General features: G+C 35.1%; 1 protein-coding gene across 1 annotated transcript in view; it reads right to left on the bottom strand.

The window, feature by feature from the left end:
- LOC149771375 (uncharacterized) overlaps positions 1-16,896 on the bottom strand; it is a 60,027-nt gene that overhangs the window by 18,005 nt on the left and 25,126 nt on the right. The window contains exons 5-7 of the mRNA XM_089948537.1: positions 15,256-15,732; positions 8,133-8,302; positions 7,469-7,720 (exon numbers count right to left, since the gene is read on the bottom strand). Of these exons, the coding sequence (XP_089804663.1) occupies positions 7,469-7,720; positions 8,133-8,302; positions 15,256-15,732 (899 nt within the window). The remainder of the gene's footprint in view (positions 1-7,468; positions 7,721-8,132; positions 8,303-15,255; positions 15,733-16,896) is intronic.

The following is a 16,896-nucleotide window of genomic DNA, read 5'->3' as shown; positions in this document are numbered from 1 at the left end:
CTGAAAAGTCTATGCAGGATTGCAAGTGGTTCAATCAATTCAAAATCAACTGTGATGATCAGTGAAAGGTGATCAGTGAAACACAAAAGCCGTCAGTGCCATTAATGACAGTCAGTGCCATTAATGTTAACAATGCCAGCTTTAGTTAGTAACATCATTAGGCCACTCAACAACTTGCAGCTAATTCGGCAACTGCAAATATAGTAAAATAAATGGAGAGCAGATTACATATTAGATGAAACCAATAATGTATAATGGCAAAATTTCAATATACACCCGATACCACATTTGACATGGGTGCACCTGTGATGGTGGATCTAGCTAGATACCTTCAGAATTAAAAATATAATTACAAGTGCAAGATACATCTCAACATTTCCCCCATGTGAGGCCTTCTTGCAAACTGAAGGAAAACTGATAAGGATGATAATAATGTTTACAGTGCTGATGTCAAGACTGGATTTGTCAACAATGACCTCATGGTGTTGTTTGACATTGCACATTATCTATTGATGGAAAGGAAATCGAAGCAATTCTTAACAATATTGAAACTACAACACAATTACTGCACTCACCAGATACATCAACGATTATGCAGATTATAAACCGTATTGCAAGTCATTAACCACACATCAATGCTTCTTATGATGCAGTTGTACAAGCTTTTGTCATTGATGCCAATAGCAAATTTTAACATTGGTTATTTACAGTCACAACAGCTTCATGGAGGCTTATTAATGATTTTATGCACAATTCTCTTTAGCCACATATTTGGTGGAGGTTCATGTGAGATCGTTATAAGATTGCAATTTTGATGACATCCTCTAGAGACAAATGTGTTAATAAGCCCATGAAGTAGCAATGCTTCAAACCTCCTTTGTCTCATATATGCTAAGGAGAACAAGCAAACCATCTTTAATGCAAAGTTTGAGAGAGAATCTTCATCTAAAGGTCCAAAGGTGTTTGTTAAAGACCACAAGACACATGAGAGATTCCATTTAGACATCAGCAAACAAAACACTGGTCTCTGCAGCTTGAAATATCTCATCAAATCATTTTTAACCAAAACACTTGCTGTTACACCCTAACCAGTCAGGCTTTAGACAGAAACATATATGTAAGACTTCCTTGATATCTGTAACTGATAAATGGCATCAAATGATCAAGGTAGAATAATAGGATCTGTATTTATATATTCAAGAAATTTTTTTGACCTGGTGAACCATGAAATCATTTTGAGCAAACTGTCAATTTACCAATGTGATGGAAGCACAATTAGATCATTTACTTTATACTTAAGTTAGAGAACACAACATGTTATGATATTCTTCCTGAACCTGGAACAATTAGCAATGGAGTCCCACTAGGATCAATTAAAGGTTTAATACTATTTATATTATCTTTTAATGACCTACCACTTTTACAGGGGTGGGGTGGGGTGGGTTTACTCAATTTCATTCACAGATCTCATGAAAACAACACAACATTATCAGACATCCAAAATACATTGCAAGAACAGGAAATTTCATTACAGGATGCCCTAAACAAATCGGACAACTTTTGTGAATGCAATGACATGGTAGTTAATACTGGAAAAACTAAAATAACACATAAAAAAGAACAAATCTTGATAGTGATGAAATATGTCTAATATGGAAGGAAACAAATGGTCTATCATGATTGACTACATGGTGTCTTGAAGATAACCTAACATGGACTGAACATATAAAATATATTAATAAGAAGGTTAATTAAAGTGTATGGCTTCTCAGTAGGATATGACATTATCTACCAGAAATGCACAGAAAACTTCTATAACATTCCTACAACCCTAGTTAGATTACTGGTATTGCATATGAGATTATAAATGCCCACTCCATTTCCTTGTTTCAAACCCAATATATCCAGTGGCTTCAAAGATGTAGTTAACATGAGAATGCAAGCAACTGTATTAATTTGGTATTCATGAATGTCTCTGGGCATCATTAAGTGTACTACCCATCTGTTTGTCACCAATTGCATATTGCATATATATTGAATATGTGGGTTCAGTATGTATGGGTGAGTATCCAGCTGGTGAAAGGAAAGAAAGTAAATATAATGTGTCTATATATGTACATGCTACTATGTATATGCATGCATGTTTCTTTGTATGAGGGCTTCTAGGTAGATTTGTTCTTGAGCTAATTATGTTATCCTTTTTAAATATTATTATTATTATTATTATTATTATTATTATTATTATTATTCAGACCAGCTATTCGGGACTTTATATGAATCGTCATGCAACACCTCAAAACATGAGTGTGTCAGATGTGGCTACCCTATATTCTTTGATAGAGGAAAATGAGTACTGTCTCTCTTGAGAAAGATAAAGAAGGAATTCAACCACTGCACTCAGAGAGCAGAGGATCAGCTATGATTAACATGTTTCCTACTGAACCAATTGCAAATGATTCTCCACCATGGGTGTAGACTGTCTCCTGTACTGAATGATGCATTCTGCAACTTGACTTGAAAATCTGTACTGTTATAGAGAACACTGAAGATGAACCAAGTGTAATGATAGAGAATCTATGTTGTAGAGAGAGAGAGAGAGTCCCTGTTCTGTGACAGAAAGTCCCTCCTCTGAGACAATGTCCAGGGCTTGTCTACCAGCAGGTCAAGAATACCACTGATCAATGATCATTCAGGCAATAGACAAGCTATGAAAAAGAGCTCAGCTATGCAGGTCATTATTTTTTTAAGTACTTGTGAAATCATCCTGAAGGTGGGCTGGCATAAGGAAACAGACAATCCCACATCAGGCTGAAAACATCCACTGCCAAACTCTCTTGTCTGACATTGATAACATAAAAACAGGAAGCTAATCCTCTTTTCAAGAGATTTATCCCCATATAGACAAAATATTGAGTGGTATAAGCTCTGCTTTTCTCTAGGCTGGGTAAAAGCCTCAGCCTGGCCACTAACGACGAACAGCGCGACAGATCCAGTCATATGGACTCTAGCTGACTGTTTGGATCAGCCAATCATTGAAATATTGGATGACTGGGATCCCCAGTGGATGACAACTACACCAACAACCTATTTTAAAGCTCTGGGTGAGGAGGTTTAGCTGAATGGCAGAATGACATATCTGAAGACCGCATCATCCAAGCAAAACTGTGAAACGAAAGATAAAGATGTGACGGTACATATCTTGAAGGTAAATGATGAACATCCAGTTGCTGGGTCTTGTGCCATTCCTGACTGAGGTTGTGGTATCCATCTTGAATGGTTTCTATAGCATAAACTTGTTTAAAAAGGAAAGGTCAGTAATCAGTCAGAATTCTTCTACAACTCCTTTCTTGGTACCAGGAAAATAAAGAAGTAAAAGACCTGAAACTTCTCACTGGACACCCTCTCTACTGAACCTTTCTAGAGAAGGGAGTGTACATCTTCCTTTAACCACACCAGGTTCAACTAGTCGTAGGACACTGTGGATCTTACCTGAGGAGAAAGATCACAGCACTTAAGTCTGCACCCACTTTTTATGATAAAGAGGACCCAACCATCATCCTTTATATCTGACCATACCTTTAGAAAAGGTTTATTCTGGCACCTTCTGGAACTGAAAGATCAGGAACATACTACATGAGAGGGAGCAAGTCCCTAAGGCTTAACACCCACTACCTACAACGAAAGGAATGAATTAAAACTATTTCCCTGGGTCTTTATGGTACACCCTTCTAGGGCCCAACTGCAATAGGAAGCTCTGAATTTGGGTTGTTGTCTAGACTGTGACTGCATGGTTTTGAAGAACGTCAATTATGGACCCTATAAGTTTGCTGGTTACAATGGGCCAGGAATGGATGCAAGGGACCGACATAGCTGGTCTCTCAAATCCTGGGAAGTCAAAGAAGCATCGAGTCCCTTAAGAGGTTCTCCACCTCCAAGAAAGCAGCACTAAGGTTCTTATTGTGATCCACTTTGATCTTGGATGTATCTGAGGCAACATCTCTGTGGAGGTGGATAAGCTCCGCTGATAAAGCCATATCTTAATATTGTTACCACTTCTAACAAATAATGAAGGGTAAATGGTGATAGAGATTCCTCCTTTAAAGGCTGAAGGAGGCTGCAGAAAAACGGTTGGTTTGTTAGGCTACAGAAATTGGACTGACCTTTGCTCCAGTGTGAGTGTGGTTTGGACTAACTCAAACGATGTTTGGTCAAAACTTGTTGTGGTGTAGTTAACATTCATAAGGAAACTATACATCTAGTCTCTAGTGTTTTGACTGGAACACAAGGCTAGATCCCTGTGGATATACCCACGTGTGCTACTCCAGCATCCAAGTGGGGTGTTTTAGGGCTCAGGATGGAGTATGACCCTATAGCTAGCTGAAAGTATCTCAGCATGGTTGAGGAGTACATACTAAACTAAATGTTTTCAGAAAGCTCCTTAATCATAGCCAGACAAGGGAAGAACAAGAGATCTGGGCACAAAGTATCCCTAGTAGTTTCTCCAAACTAGAGAGAATGTTAGCATCTTTAAAGCCTGAAGGCTTGGGACACAGATTACAAAGTAAAAGATAAACCTTGTTAAACCACCTTGTCGAAAGACTAGATCTCTTCCTCATTTGATACCTTGATCTACAGTTGGGAGGAGTAAGGGGGTCCAATAGAAGGGCATGCCACCTGATCCTGTTCGATGTCAAACTCATAAGAATCCACGAGGACAGACAACACATCCTTGTCCTGCTCTCACTCTGACAGGCAGGACTTTGTGATCCATGCCTCTCTGTTCGAGTGGAGACTTTCAGATGAGAGGGACTTTGTGATCCATACCTCTCTGTTCGAGTGGAGACTTTCAGATGAGAGGGACTTTGTGATCCATACCTCTCTGTTCAAGAGGAGACTTTCAGATGAGAGGGACTTTCATCCTTAATGAGCTGAACCCTGTCACCAGTAGACTTCTTCTTTGATGGCACTACTTATTTTAACTTAGAAGTCTTCATCTACAAAATAAGCCCTTTTTCAACAAAAACGAGCCATCATTTACACCATCTAGTGGACAAGATATTTGTCTCAATTTTTATATTGAAGCAACAAAACAAGAAATTTTAAATAGCAGTCCTAAAAGAAAACATTTTACAAACATATCTAAAGAAGAACTAAATTCATTACGTACCTTATCACAAGATGAAAATATTATTATTAAAAACGCTGATAAGTCTAGCACCATAGTAATAATGAATAAGGAGGATTTTATTAAAGAAATAGAAAAATAATTAAATTATACAAAACTTTCCTATAATCCTTCTGAAAAATTTAAAGAAAAAAAAAGCAAACTTATTAATCAAATCTCTATAAAACAATTGCTCCATGTATGATGAACTAGATATCTTCTCAAATAAAATAAGGACACCTCAGTTTTATATTTTACCCAAAATACATAAAACGGTTGATAAGACACTACCTTTAGGATATCCAGGTAGATCCATTATTTCTACATATAACTCAGTTACAAATAATATATCGCAATATATTGATCACATTTCACAACCATTGATGAAATCACTACCTTCATGTCAAAAATACTTTTGATTTCATTACCAATTTGAAATCTTTCTGAGACTAACTGAAAATTCATTCCTAGTTACACTTGATATGGTTTCACTCTACACGAATATACCACACAATGATGGTCTCGAAGCGTGTAAATATTATCTTAAACAAAATGAATATACATGGAAACTATCAAAAGAACATGCTTGTGATTTGATAAAACTTGTACTCAAAAATAACTTTTTTCAATTTGGTAATACAAACTATCTCCAAAAAATGGGAACAGCAATGAGTAGTCCCATGGAACCTTCTTATCCATCTTTATTTATGGGAAATTAGAAAATGATTTTCTAAATAAATGCCTCCTAAAACCAGATGTTTGGTTAAGATTTTTTAGACGATATCCTTATGATTTGAAGTTATTCATTACAAGACCTTAATTATTTTATAGACAGTTTAAACAAATTACATCCAACAATACAATTTACATTTGAGTCGAAAACTAAAGTATCTTTTTTGGATGTAGATGTCATGAAAAATGAAAATAATGACATCACTGCCATGGTTCATGTTAAAAACACGAATATTCATCAATATATTGCATATTTTTCATGCCATCCAAAATCATGTAAGATTATCGATAAATATTTGGATTTATTATAATTATTATGTAAAGCAAGTGTTGAATCGCTACACAAAAGCAAGCCCACGCTTGCTTATAAAAGGACTAAAAATCTTAAAGATTTCTTAATTACTTCTAAATTAGAAGAAACATTATATAAAATAGGATCATCAGCTAAATGTAATACACCTAGATTTTCACACTGTTTTTTTATTAATGAAAATGCTTCTTTCACTAGTACTAATATGAAAGAAACTTTTAATATGCGTTGTGATAATAATTGTTCAACATCAACTGTTATTTATTTGATCACATGCAAAAAATGTGGCATCCAATATATTAGACAAATCAGTCAACAAATATCCAAACGTATGAACCAACATAGATCAGACATACAAAATTATATTGATCAATCATTTTCATCTCATGTTGCCGCACATTTTAACATGAGTTCTCATACTTTGCAAGATTTCATATCCAAAAGGTCTAAATTCCAAAACATTATACGACATTCATTAATAATCTTTTTTTTATATCCCCTGTTTACAAGTATTTAAGAATATTTTATATTATTTAAATTTACATAATAACTTAACTAGCAAAAGTATAAACTAATTTATCATATAAATAAGTTTACTAATTCTTTAAAAATTACAGCTCATTTATAAATTAATTCTCAATACATTATGAATAATTATTTATAAAATACTTGATTATAAGTATTATGCACACCATACTTTTTTATATTATAAAATTATATTATAAATTGAGTTCTGATAAAATATTGAACATTTGTCAATCTATATCAAGATATATATGTTATTCTTTTGCATTTTGATTTTTAATTTTCATATATATATGTGTGTGTGTGTTTGTGCATGTGTGCGTGTATGTGTGTGTGTGCACATATGTGTATATGTGTGTGTGTGTGACTTAATTACAATTGCAATCATAATGCCATTTCTCAGAAAATTCATCTTTGGATACCTGCAGTTATCTTTTAAATTACTTAATTCGAAACTGTCAACATATGAAACAAAAAACTTAGAGCCATCGCTGACACAAATAAATAATATTAAAGATAAACTAAGTAAGTCACTGAAATGATGCTCAGATTTTAATGTAGATCATATGTCAGTTGATGGAAAACACGCTTTACTTGTGCCAGACTTGCATCCTGAAAACTAAAAATACATTACTGAAAATATGCTTCATAAAAACATAAGAATAGCAAAATAAATTAATGCTACTGTATAAATAGATAATATCGATACTATTTTGCAAAATAACATAAAATAATACCAGGACTCCTCTAGTTTTAAACTCCATCAATGCTTGCTCAAGACGTATCCACCGAGCAGGTATTTCTTCTCCCCAGTACACTTGTTTTTGAGCTATATCAAATATTTTAGACTTCAAGGCATCGATGTTGGGGTCCGATCCTAAATTACTAATGGCAAAGTTCTCATCAGCAAGATGATATAGAAGGGGTCTGTGTTTTAGGTTTGACCGAATTTGATCAAAATGTAACTCCTTTTTCTGGTCTAGTGACCCCTGCAAAATTAAAATAATAGGACAAATAAATTTACCAGTGTATGTCCGGTTAAATAAAGAAGAATACAACTTGTGAGGTTGAAATTAATTTAACTATGCTGTACAATATCTCTTAATAATAATATACACCAAGAATAAAGTTGAAATCAAATTACCTCATGCAATAGAATGCTTCTTTACAAAAGGGACACTGAGATGATGGTTGCATTATTTATTACAAAATTATTCCATGGTGCATGGTGTGTTTAACTTAGTAGAAATCAAAATGAAAATCATGGTGCAGTTTTCAGCTAAAGAATGCCACACATGAACATGAACTATTTCTTAGTAAACACTTGCATGAAAAAACAGATTCATCTTGATGCAAACTTGAAGATAAGCAAATTTTATTATTAAAGTAATTTTGTTCTACCTGAGGAATTTTATCGGAGTGTGTTCCTACAAGAATTACAAATGGTTGATTCCTTATGGTTCTCTGAGCACCTCTGCTACTGTTTCCACTGCTTTCTTCACTTTGTGTCTTATCATTCACAGGAATGATGACATGAGAATGAATCGAATTAAGCCAATAGAAAACATATTCTGCAAGAGAGCAAAACATTTCAGCATAAAATCTTAAAAAGAAACAAAGTATCCTTTGATAGGACATGTTCTATTGGGTGAAAGAATTTTCAGAAATTTATGAAATCATGTTTTCTGTTTAACTAATGAATGTTGACATCATCTCTGATATTCCTAGGAGTTTCAAAGAAATCATTATGGCAGCCACACTGGATGGTAATACTTCCATATGAAATGTGACCATCCATTCAGGAGGGGTAGCAATGACAACATTTTCAAGATCACTGCCTTGGTGGACATATTGGATGTCAGATCGGCACCATCAGAAGATTTCTGGTGAAAACCCAGAATATTTGTAGTCAGGACCTCCTATAATTATTCTGATGAAAAGCTATCTAAAAATGACTTTCCACTCAGAAGTACTGATAATATTTTCAATTGTATAATCTTGGCACCATTTTTATTTATGAGCAACTAGATCTTGTACTAAGGTTTTCAAGGCATGCATTCTAGTGGCAACATTGGATTTCTCAGTGACACCATTTTTATTTATTTAGAATCAACAAGGCAGGAGTCTTCAAGTTACAACTCCATGTTAATCTGACTTTTCATTCAGGAGGAGTGATGCTGATGAAAATAGCCGCCATGTCATTTAGACATCATATTGGGACCATTTTTACCATTTTTGTTCAAAACCAACTAGGCACGAAAAAAGAGTTTTCTAGCGAAAATCTCATGTTGATATCATCATTCAATCTGGAGACGCTGTGATAATAAGGTTTTCAAGATAGCTGCAGTGTTGGCCATACTGGGTATATGAGCAGTACCATTTTCATCTAGGACCAGCTTGACCATGGGTTGAAGGTGTATGTAAAGTTTCGTTGCAATCCTTGAAGTATCATTCAAGGAGTAGCAATAAAACTGGTGCTAATAGAAAGATGGATAGATAATGACAAAAGGCCATCCCATTATCTCTTCTGCTCTATGGCCACTGGTAGAACTAATAATAATAATAGTAATAATATTAATTATAACACATACCAGAAGTAGTAGCTATAATAATAATAATAATAATAATATTATTATTATTATTAACTAAAGAATTACAGGAAATATCTGATAAAATGTTGGAGGATAAAACTAATTTCAATTATATATTACTTATCTACTATTACTTTATTTTCTAAGCTAAATCTTGTAACCTCCAGTCAATAACTGGAGGCCAATAATTGGAAAGAACATGACCCCAGTCTGATTTCTTAGTTATAGCCAACACATGTAATATATTTATCTATTGATTTGAAATAAGACTACAGGGCATCATTGAAGATAGGGAGGAAATCATTGCAATAGTAGCAGGTAAATAGTACATAATTATCTTCCCCCTCCAACCACACACATTTTGAAAGCTGTTGTTGCTGCTAATTTAATGCCATTTTTCGGCACTTGATAGGCTATACATGGCAGCCACTGTAACTGTTAATATTGTATTAGTGAATTTACCTGTTAGGAGGAAGATGATGACTTCATAAACAAAAGGTGGAATAAGAAACGTTGTACTTGTTCTTACTGTAAGAGTACACTGTAAGCTGTAGATCCCTATGCCACATATTGTGCTCTTACTTGTTATAAATATCCATGTTGTGTGTTTAACTTATATTTCCACCATCTTAGGCGATGGAGTTGCTTGAAATCTTACCTTCGTGAATTGGATGTTCAAGCTTAGCCTAGTGCAAACTTCAAGGTGGATTTTGTTTTTGTTGTTTCTGACTGCATGTTTAAACATTACTGGCTATACCATGGAGACATATTGAGCAAAGTTTCCGTCATAAGAAGGCAGCCTACCTGCACTGGTCTAGACTGGTACTGAACTAGAAACCCTTGGATTACAAGGCTAGTGCTCTATCATATGAGCTACTATTGCTTTCCAGCAATAGATTATTGTGTAAGAGAGACCCACTGTACTGCAACAGCAGGTCTCTCTTCTGCCGTAATCTCTTTGGGTTGTCTATCAAAAGATTGAGGAGACTGAACCAAAAATCCATACATAGTCTTCTTAAAGAGGGTGGGAAGGAGCATGGGACTTTAACACTTTACTCCCCAGGTAGTCTTTTATATGCCTTTACCTTTGCCTCCATCTATGCATAACTATGATTTTACCTTTGCCCCCGTCTATGCATTTCTACGCTTTACACAGTGTATATTATGAATAATAGTATCTTCAAGTTAAATGTTGATTCACTGCACGGTAACCAAATACAGGTCAAAACAAATAAATCATCTTTACTAGCATCCGGTTTTAAAGACGTATTTCCTAATATGAGAATATAAATCTAAATTTAAATGACAAATTATATCTAGAGGGGTTTTCCAAGGCTGCATCCAAAATGGCGATGTTAGCTGATAGTAATACTTCAGTTTGATGGAACTATTATGGTCTTTTCACATATGTAAGTCACTTCTAATTGTTATGTTTCCCAATACGATGCTAAAGTGTACATTAATAGCATCAATTCCTAATGACATTATGTTTTTTATGTTAAAAATCAATTTAGAATGTGCAGCAAATACGGCAAGTCTTTGTCCATACATTGTATAATGGAGTTTTAATGTGTTTAAAGCATGAAATTGGCCAAATTTGTGGAGCATAAAAAATAAAAAAACAAAAGTAAGAATATGTGTTGTCAGTTTCTTCCATTCATTTCAATATTCAAAGTTTCAAACAAATCACATCACATACAATACTGTAAGTCACATTTCTATTTACAAAGAGAACTGCCTGAATTTTGTCATGGCAATTTGTCCTTGTCTGTTGATTACAGTGATTTGTCTGGAAGCAAAACCAATACTTTTGGATTCAGTTCCAACGAAATGCCAGATTTTATGAATAATGATGACATTTAAAGTGATGGATCTGAAATTTGGTCGTCACATATCTACATTGAAATGTCATCAGACTTGAGTGACACTGATGATAATCAGCCAAACTAGTTTGCAGACATGCAAGAAAATTACACAAGTCCATTTGCTCAGCTGTCAGGACCATGACATAATTTACACGAAATAGCTCTAGAACTATGCCATTTCCATTTATATTTTCCAGTTGTAATTGCTATAAAGATTGAAACTAAACAAATATATTTTCAGCTGAACAACAGGCAGATCATGAAACCAGTGATCCAAACTGGACAGACAACAATGTGCCTGAGATGTCTGCCTTAAATTTTCTAGGCATGGTGATCTTTCAAATACTGCACCATGCATGGAGAATAGAGAAACCAAATTTGGCTGTCATTTGCAACATCCATCTCTGCAGCTTAGAATGTCACAGCCTGTTTTATCAAAGCAAGTTCATTATACAGGAGTAACTATGTTTGTTCCAATACAATTGTAGAAAGATTTTTTTATTGTTATGTTTGGGTATCTTTCCTCAACACAAAAGTCAAAAACAAGAGATTTCCAAACTAGTTGATATTTATTCATGACCAGTTCTTGAATGAAATGAAACATCATTCGGCATTTTTATTTCTCCAGATATACCCATGTATGAATAGATAGATTTACCTATTTGTAACCACATCATTAATGATAAATAACAAGAAAACACTTTAAAATGCTTTGTACTAACCTTTAATATGCCCAAGTATGGAAAACATGCCAAGTGAATGAACAACTTGAGAAAATATGTTTTGGTGAAAGTAATTTAATTGTGCATGATGAATCTATAATTAGTAATACCTAAAGTACAAATATTTTCAGGCTCCAAATATATAATAACCTCAAAACTTTGATGTTTAATTTCATTGTTGTTGACAAAACATTACCTTAGCTATTGTCCAACAATGAAATGAATCATTCAAGTCCATCCTTGAATGAAATAGATCCACCATTTCCAATTAATCACACTATGACCAAGAGTGAAATGGCGCCATGTATGCCATGTGGGTGGATCTATTTTTTGAAGCAGGGATTTTCTTTTTAATATAACTACACACGTTTTAATTTTGTTACAAAAATGATTGCAAATTATAGGTTTTAATAATTACTATGTACTTGTAATATTGTAATGTTGCTTACTGGTTAGATATGATTTGCTTTATTTTATTATCACAAAATTAGTGATACCTTGACCTTTTATAGCACATTGAATTCTCCAACTTCGCATTGTCCAATATAATTTGGACCGTAATGATTTAAAAATTAGCTAAATATTCAATCGCAGAAGATTGATATTATGTTTCTTATAAGTACAATATTATCCTTGATGTATGTACCCAATGAATTACGAATACGGCCAATCTAATGAAGAGGTACTGCCTAGATACTACAATGTCCACCATTATTACCTATTGCAGCTTGACCGATTTACTTGTGGCTTCAGACTTATATTACAAAAAATATAACGCAAGCACAGTGGTGAAATATTTCACTAAAATATTTTAAAGAATGCCCTCACCAAGTATGCTCATTAAATACATATTGTTATTTTCATATTGATGTTTTAATTTTCGAATCACAAGTTGCTAAGTTTAAACATAGCAAATTGTGCTTTGAAACTTATTTTCATCACATAATGTTGGCGAATAATAACTTGTGGAAATCCAGCAATGAAAACAAATGCTAACTTGAGGTGGAAATGAATAGTTTATTTTGAGGCTCTTCCAGCAATGCAAGAATATAATCTCACGATGACGTTGCTACGGTTTGTTTTTTATGGGGAACCAGACTGTGATGTCGTGCACATTATATGGGAGGCACCGGTAACAGGGTCAGATTTTTATAGGGGAAGCAAAGGGTTAAAGGAATGGCTTGTCACAACCAATTCGTCTTGGAGCTTGTTTGAGTCCACCAGAATGTAAGTGACATCATTATCCTGAACTCCTTCTGGAGTCAAGACAGGGTCATACTACCCTCTTTTAGTCTTGGGAGAGAATGATACATTGAAATAGGGTTTTTATCATCTCATAATTGTTCAGTGGGTAACGGTCAATCCATATATTATTCATTGGCAAAAGGTATTGAATATCCCTTCTCAACCATCTAAGAAGAGAATGGAGACCTGCCTCTTTTTGTTGTATAAGACCAGAGATGGAGCAGGTGCAAGGTCTACTGTATCTGACATACCTTGAGATCTAGGCAGAGACATCATACTATCATGGGATGGGGTGGAAAAGGGAAAAATTAATCACTACCAGGTAGAAGGGGTCCCCAACTACAGTAAGAATACATGGAAACAAAGAGAAGTTCGATACTTATGCTGACTTCCTACTTAGAATAGTATGTAAAATCTGAATCCCTTACCTTAAACGGTATTGAAGGGTCACTCAGACAATGGGTGTGTATGGATCTGACCCCTGTTCCAAGATCACTGATCAAATCTTGTGTATGGTGGTTGAAGAGTACTGTTCGGGAACTGGTCACTGTCTTCCAGTGCCTGGTGATAATTCACCAGTCAAAGACCGCTCAAGTGTCCTGATCATTGTTTAATGAACCAAAGTCAGCATCAGTTTTATAGAAACAAAAATTCTGTTTTTTTTATATCTTCATGAAAGTGCACCTTGCTCTCTTTACTTTCTTTTGAGAGGGGGCATTCAAAGCATGACTTGCTCTCTTTACTTCCTTTGAGAGGGGGCAAAAAAAAGCATGACTTGCTCTCTTTACTTCATTTGAGAGGGTAGCATTAAAAGCATGACTCGCTTGTCTTTACTTCCTTTGAGAGGGGGCAATAAAAGCATGGCTTGCTCTCTTACTTCCTTTGAGAGGGGGCATTAAAATCATGACTTGCTCTTTTACTTTCTTTGAGAGAGGGCAATAAAAGCATGACTTGCTTGTCTTTACTTCCTTTGAGGGGAGGGGGCAATAAAAGCATGACTTGCTCCCTTTACTTCCTTTGAGAGGGTAGCATTAAAAGCATGACTTGCTCTCTTTACTTCCTTTGAGAGGGGGGAATTAAAAGCATAACTTGCTCTCTTTACTTCCTTTGAGAGGGGGCAATAAAAGCATGAATTGCTTTCTTTACTTCCTTTGAGAGGGGGCATTAAAAGCATGACTTGCTCTCTTACTTCCTTTGAGAGGGGGCATTAAAAGCATGTCTTGCCCTCTTTACTTCTTTTGAGAAGGGGGCACTAAAAGCATGAATTGCTCTCATTACTTCCTTTGAGAGGGGGCAATAAAAGCATGACTTGCTTTCTTTACTTTCTTTGAGAGGGGCATTAAAAGCATGAATTGCTCTCTTTACTTCCTTTGAGAGGGGGCATTAAAATCATGACTTCCTGTCTTTACTTTCTTTGAGAGGGGGCACTAAAATCAGGACTTGTCCTCCTTATTTTCTTTTAGAAGGGGCACTAAAAGCATGACTTGCTCTCTTTACTTCCTTTGAGAGGGGGCAATAAAAGCATGACTTACTCTCTTACTTCCTTTGAGAGGGGGCATTAAAATCATGACTTGCTCTTTAACTTTCTTTGTGAGGGGGCACTAAAATCAGGACTTGTCCTCGTTACTTCCTTTTAGAGGGGCACTAAAAGCTTGAGTTGCTCTCTTTAATTGTTTTGAGAGGGGGCTTTAGAAGCATGACTTGCTCTCTTACTTCCTTTGAGAGGGGGCATTAAAAGCACGAATTGCTCTCTTTACTTCCTTTGAGAGGGGCATTAAATGCATGAATTGCTCTCTTTACTTCCTTTGAGAGGGATATTAAAAGCATGAATTGCTCTCTTTACCTCCTTTGAGAGGGCATTAAAATCATGACTTGCTCTCTTTACTTCCTTTGAGAGGGGGCAATAAAAGCATGACTTGGTCACTTTACGTCCTTTGGGGGTGGCAATAAAAGCATGATTTGCTCTCTTTTCTACCTTTGAGAGGGGGGCACTAAAAGCATGACTTAGTCACTTTACTTCCTTCGAGAGGGGGGCACTAAAAGCATGACTTGCTCACAGGAAAGGAAAGCAATGCAATAGTAAGCATTGAATAAGTCTTACCTTGTACACAACAGGATCCTTTTCCACTCACGTCAAAGCTGCACAATTCCTCTTCAACTGCAGCTGTCATTTGTCGACTCATATCTGTAACAATCAGATACAATGTTCTCCATGACATAAAAGCCTGATGAGTTGTGTAAAAAAGGGATTGGCCAGCAAAATCCAGGAGTGTAACATCAGATGACCTATTCTGGGGGATAGATAAAGATTTTGCCCTCTCAACAAAATTCCTAATTTCCTCTGGACAAGTTCTTCCCTCTACCTGCCCTGTTTGCTCAACATTCTGATTAACTGCAACTTCATTAGGAATGCTTTCCACATCTATCTCCAAAGGCATTGGTGCACCAATTTCCTCATCAGGTGACATCCCATTTTCAGGATCAGTCTCCATCACTGTAACTGTAGTTTGATTGGTTACAGGACTTGTGTATTTGCGAAGTATACTGGCTATTCGACTATCAGTCAAGAAATGTTCATCTGAAAAGCAAAACACCAGAAAAATAACAAATGTATTAAAAAGGAACAACACTTATGTATGAAGAGTGAACCAGAAACTATGAGAAGTCTTTTTCAATGAATAAATCTTATCACTCTCTGTTCCATAGGAAGATTTTACCCTTCTAAAACAAAACTTTGCTACTTAATATCATTTTAACATACCGTACATACTCGTGTATAAGCACTTTCGCATAAAAGCCGATCCCCAAACTGAACAGGTATAAACACAAAAAATTACATGACCCGAGTATAAGCCGACCTACAACTCCTAGACATCTCAAGATGCACAAGGTTAAGTTCTAAATCATTTATTTAGGCAAAGTTATATTTAATAAAATTACACGTATACTTATCTCGAGGTTGGCATGCATGATAATAATCGAAATGGTATAAACATGTTTGAAAAGTAATTTATTTAATTTTCTGTTTTCTTATTCTTTCTACCTGATTTAGATTTGTGTATAATTTGATCGAACAATGACGTGAATTTAGCATTCGCGAGGTGCTGTAACACTACCTCTCCCTTTTGACTTGATTACTGTTTGTTTATGCATTACTGCATTGAACATTTTATATCAGTGCACTGGTAATTATGTTTTTACTTTGCTTTGAAACTGTAAATACCTAACACATTAAAATGTAATCCCAGTATGACAACACAACGAACAAAAACAATACGGTTTCATGCTAATACCGTAAAAGCTGAGTTGTAGTTTGCTTTGATGTAAGCAACCTTACACCATACCTGTCAACTTTCACACCAGGAGGAAAAAGTCCTCCCTCTTTTTTGGGTTGCTCCAGGCATACATCCTGGTTTTATGATATCTTCCAATTTTTGCAGATAACTGATTATTGCATAATGCCTTCGATTTTCATCTCTTCTAAACAAAAAAGTCTTAGTGTTCTTTAAATCACTTATGAATTATTGTTGTGATGAAATAATTACTTTACTATAAAGAATTCGTTTCTTCACAAACAGAATGTTAAGTTTAAGCATTATTCATGTAAATTAATGATATTTTAAAATCTACCATAATAAAAATAAATAAATAAATAAACGAGAACGAAAACATAAACCACAACAATAAAATGGTCCACAATTAATTTAAATCCCAAGAATGATCATAACGAATGCTGCAACTC

Source organism: Sinohyriopsis cumingii, unplaced genomic scaffold (assembly GCF_028554795.1).
Source record: "Sinohyriopsis cumingii isolate HCF-2022 unplaced genomic scaffold, ASM2855479v2 utg001908l, whole genome shotgun sequence".
NCBI lineage: Eukaryota > Metazoa > Mollusca > Bivalvia > Unionida > Unionidae > Sinohyriopsis > Sinohyriopsis cumingii.
The sequence above is the reverse complement of the archived record's forward strand: the minus strand, read 5'-3'. Positions and strand labels throughout refer to the sequence as shown.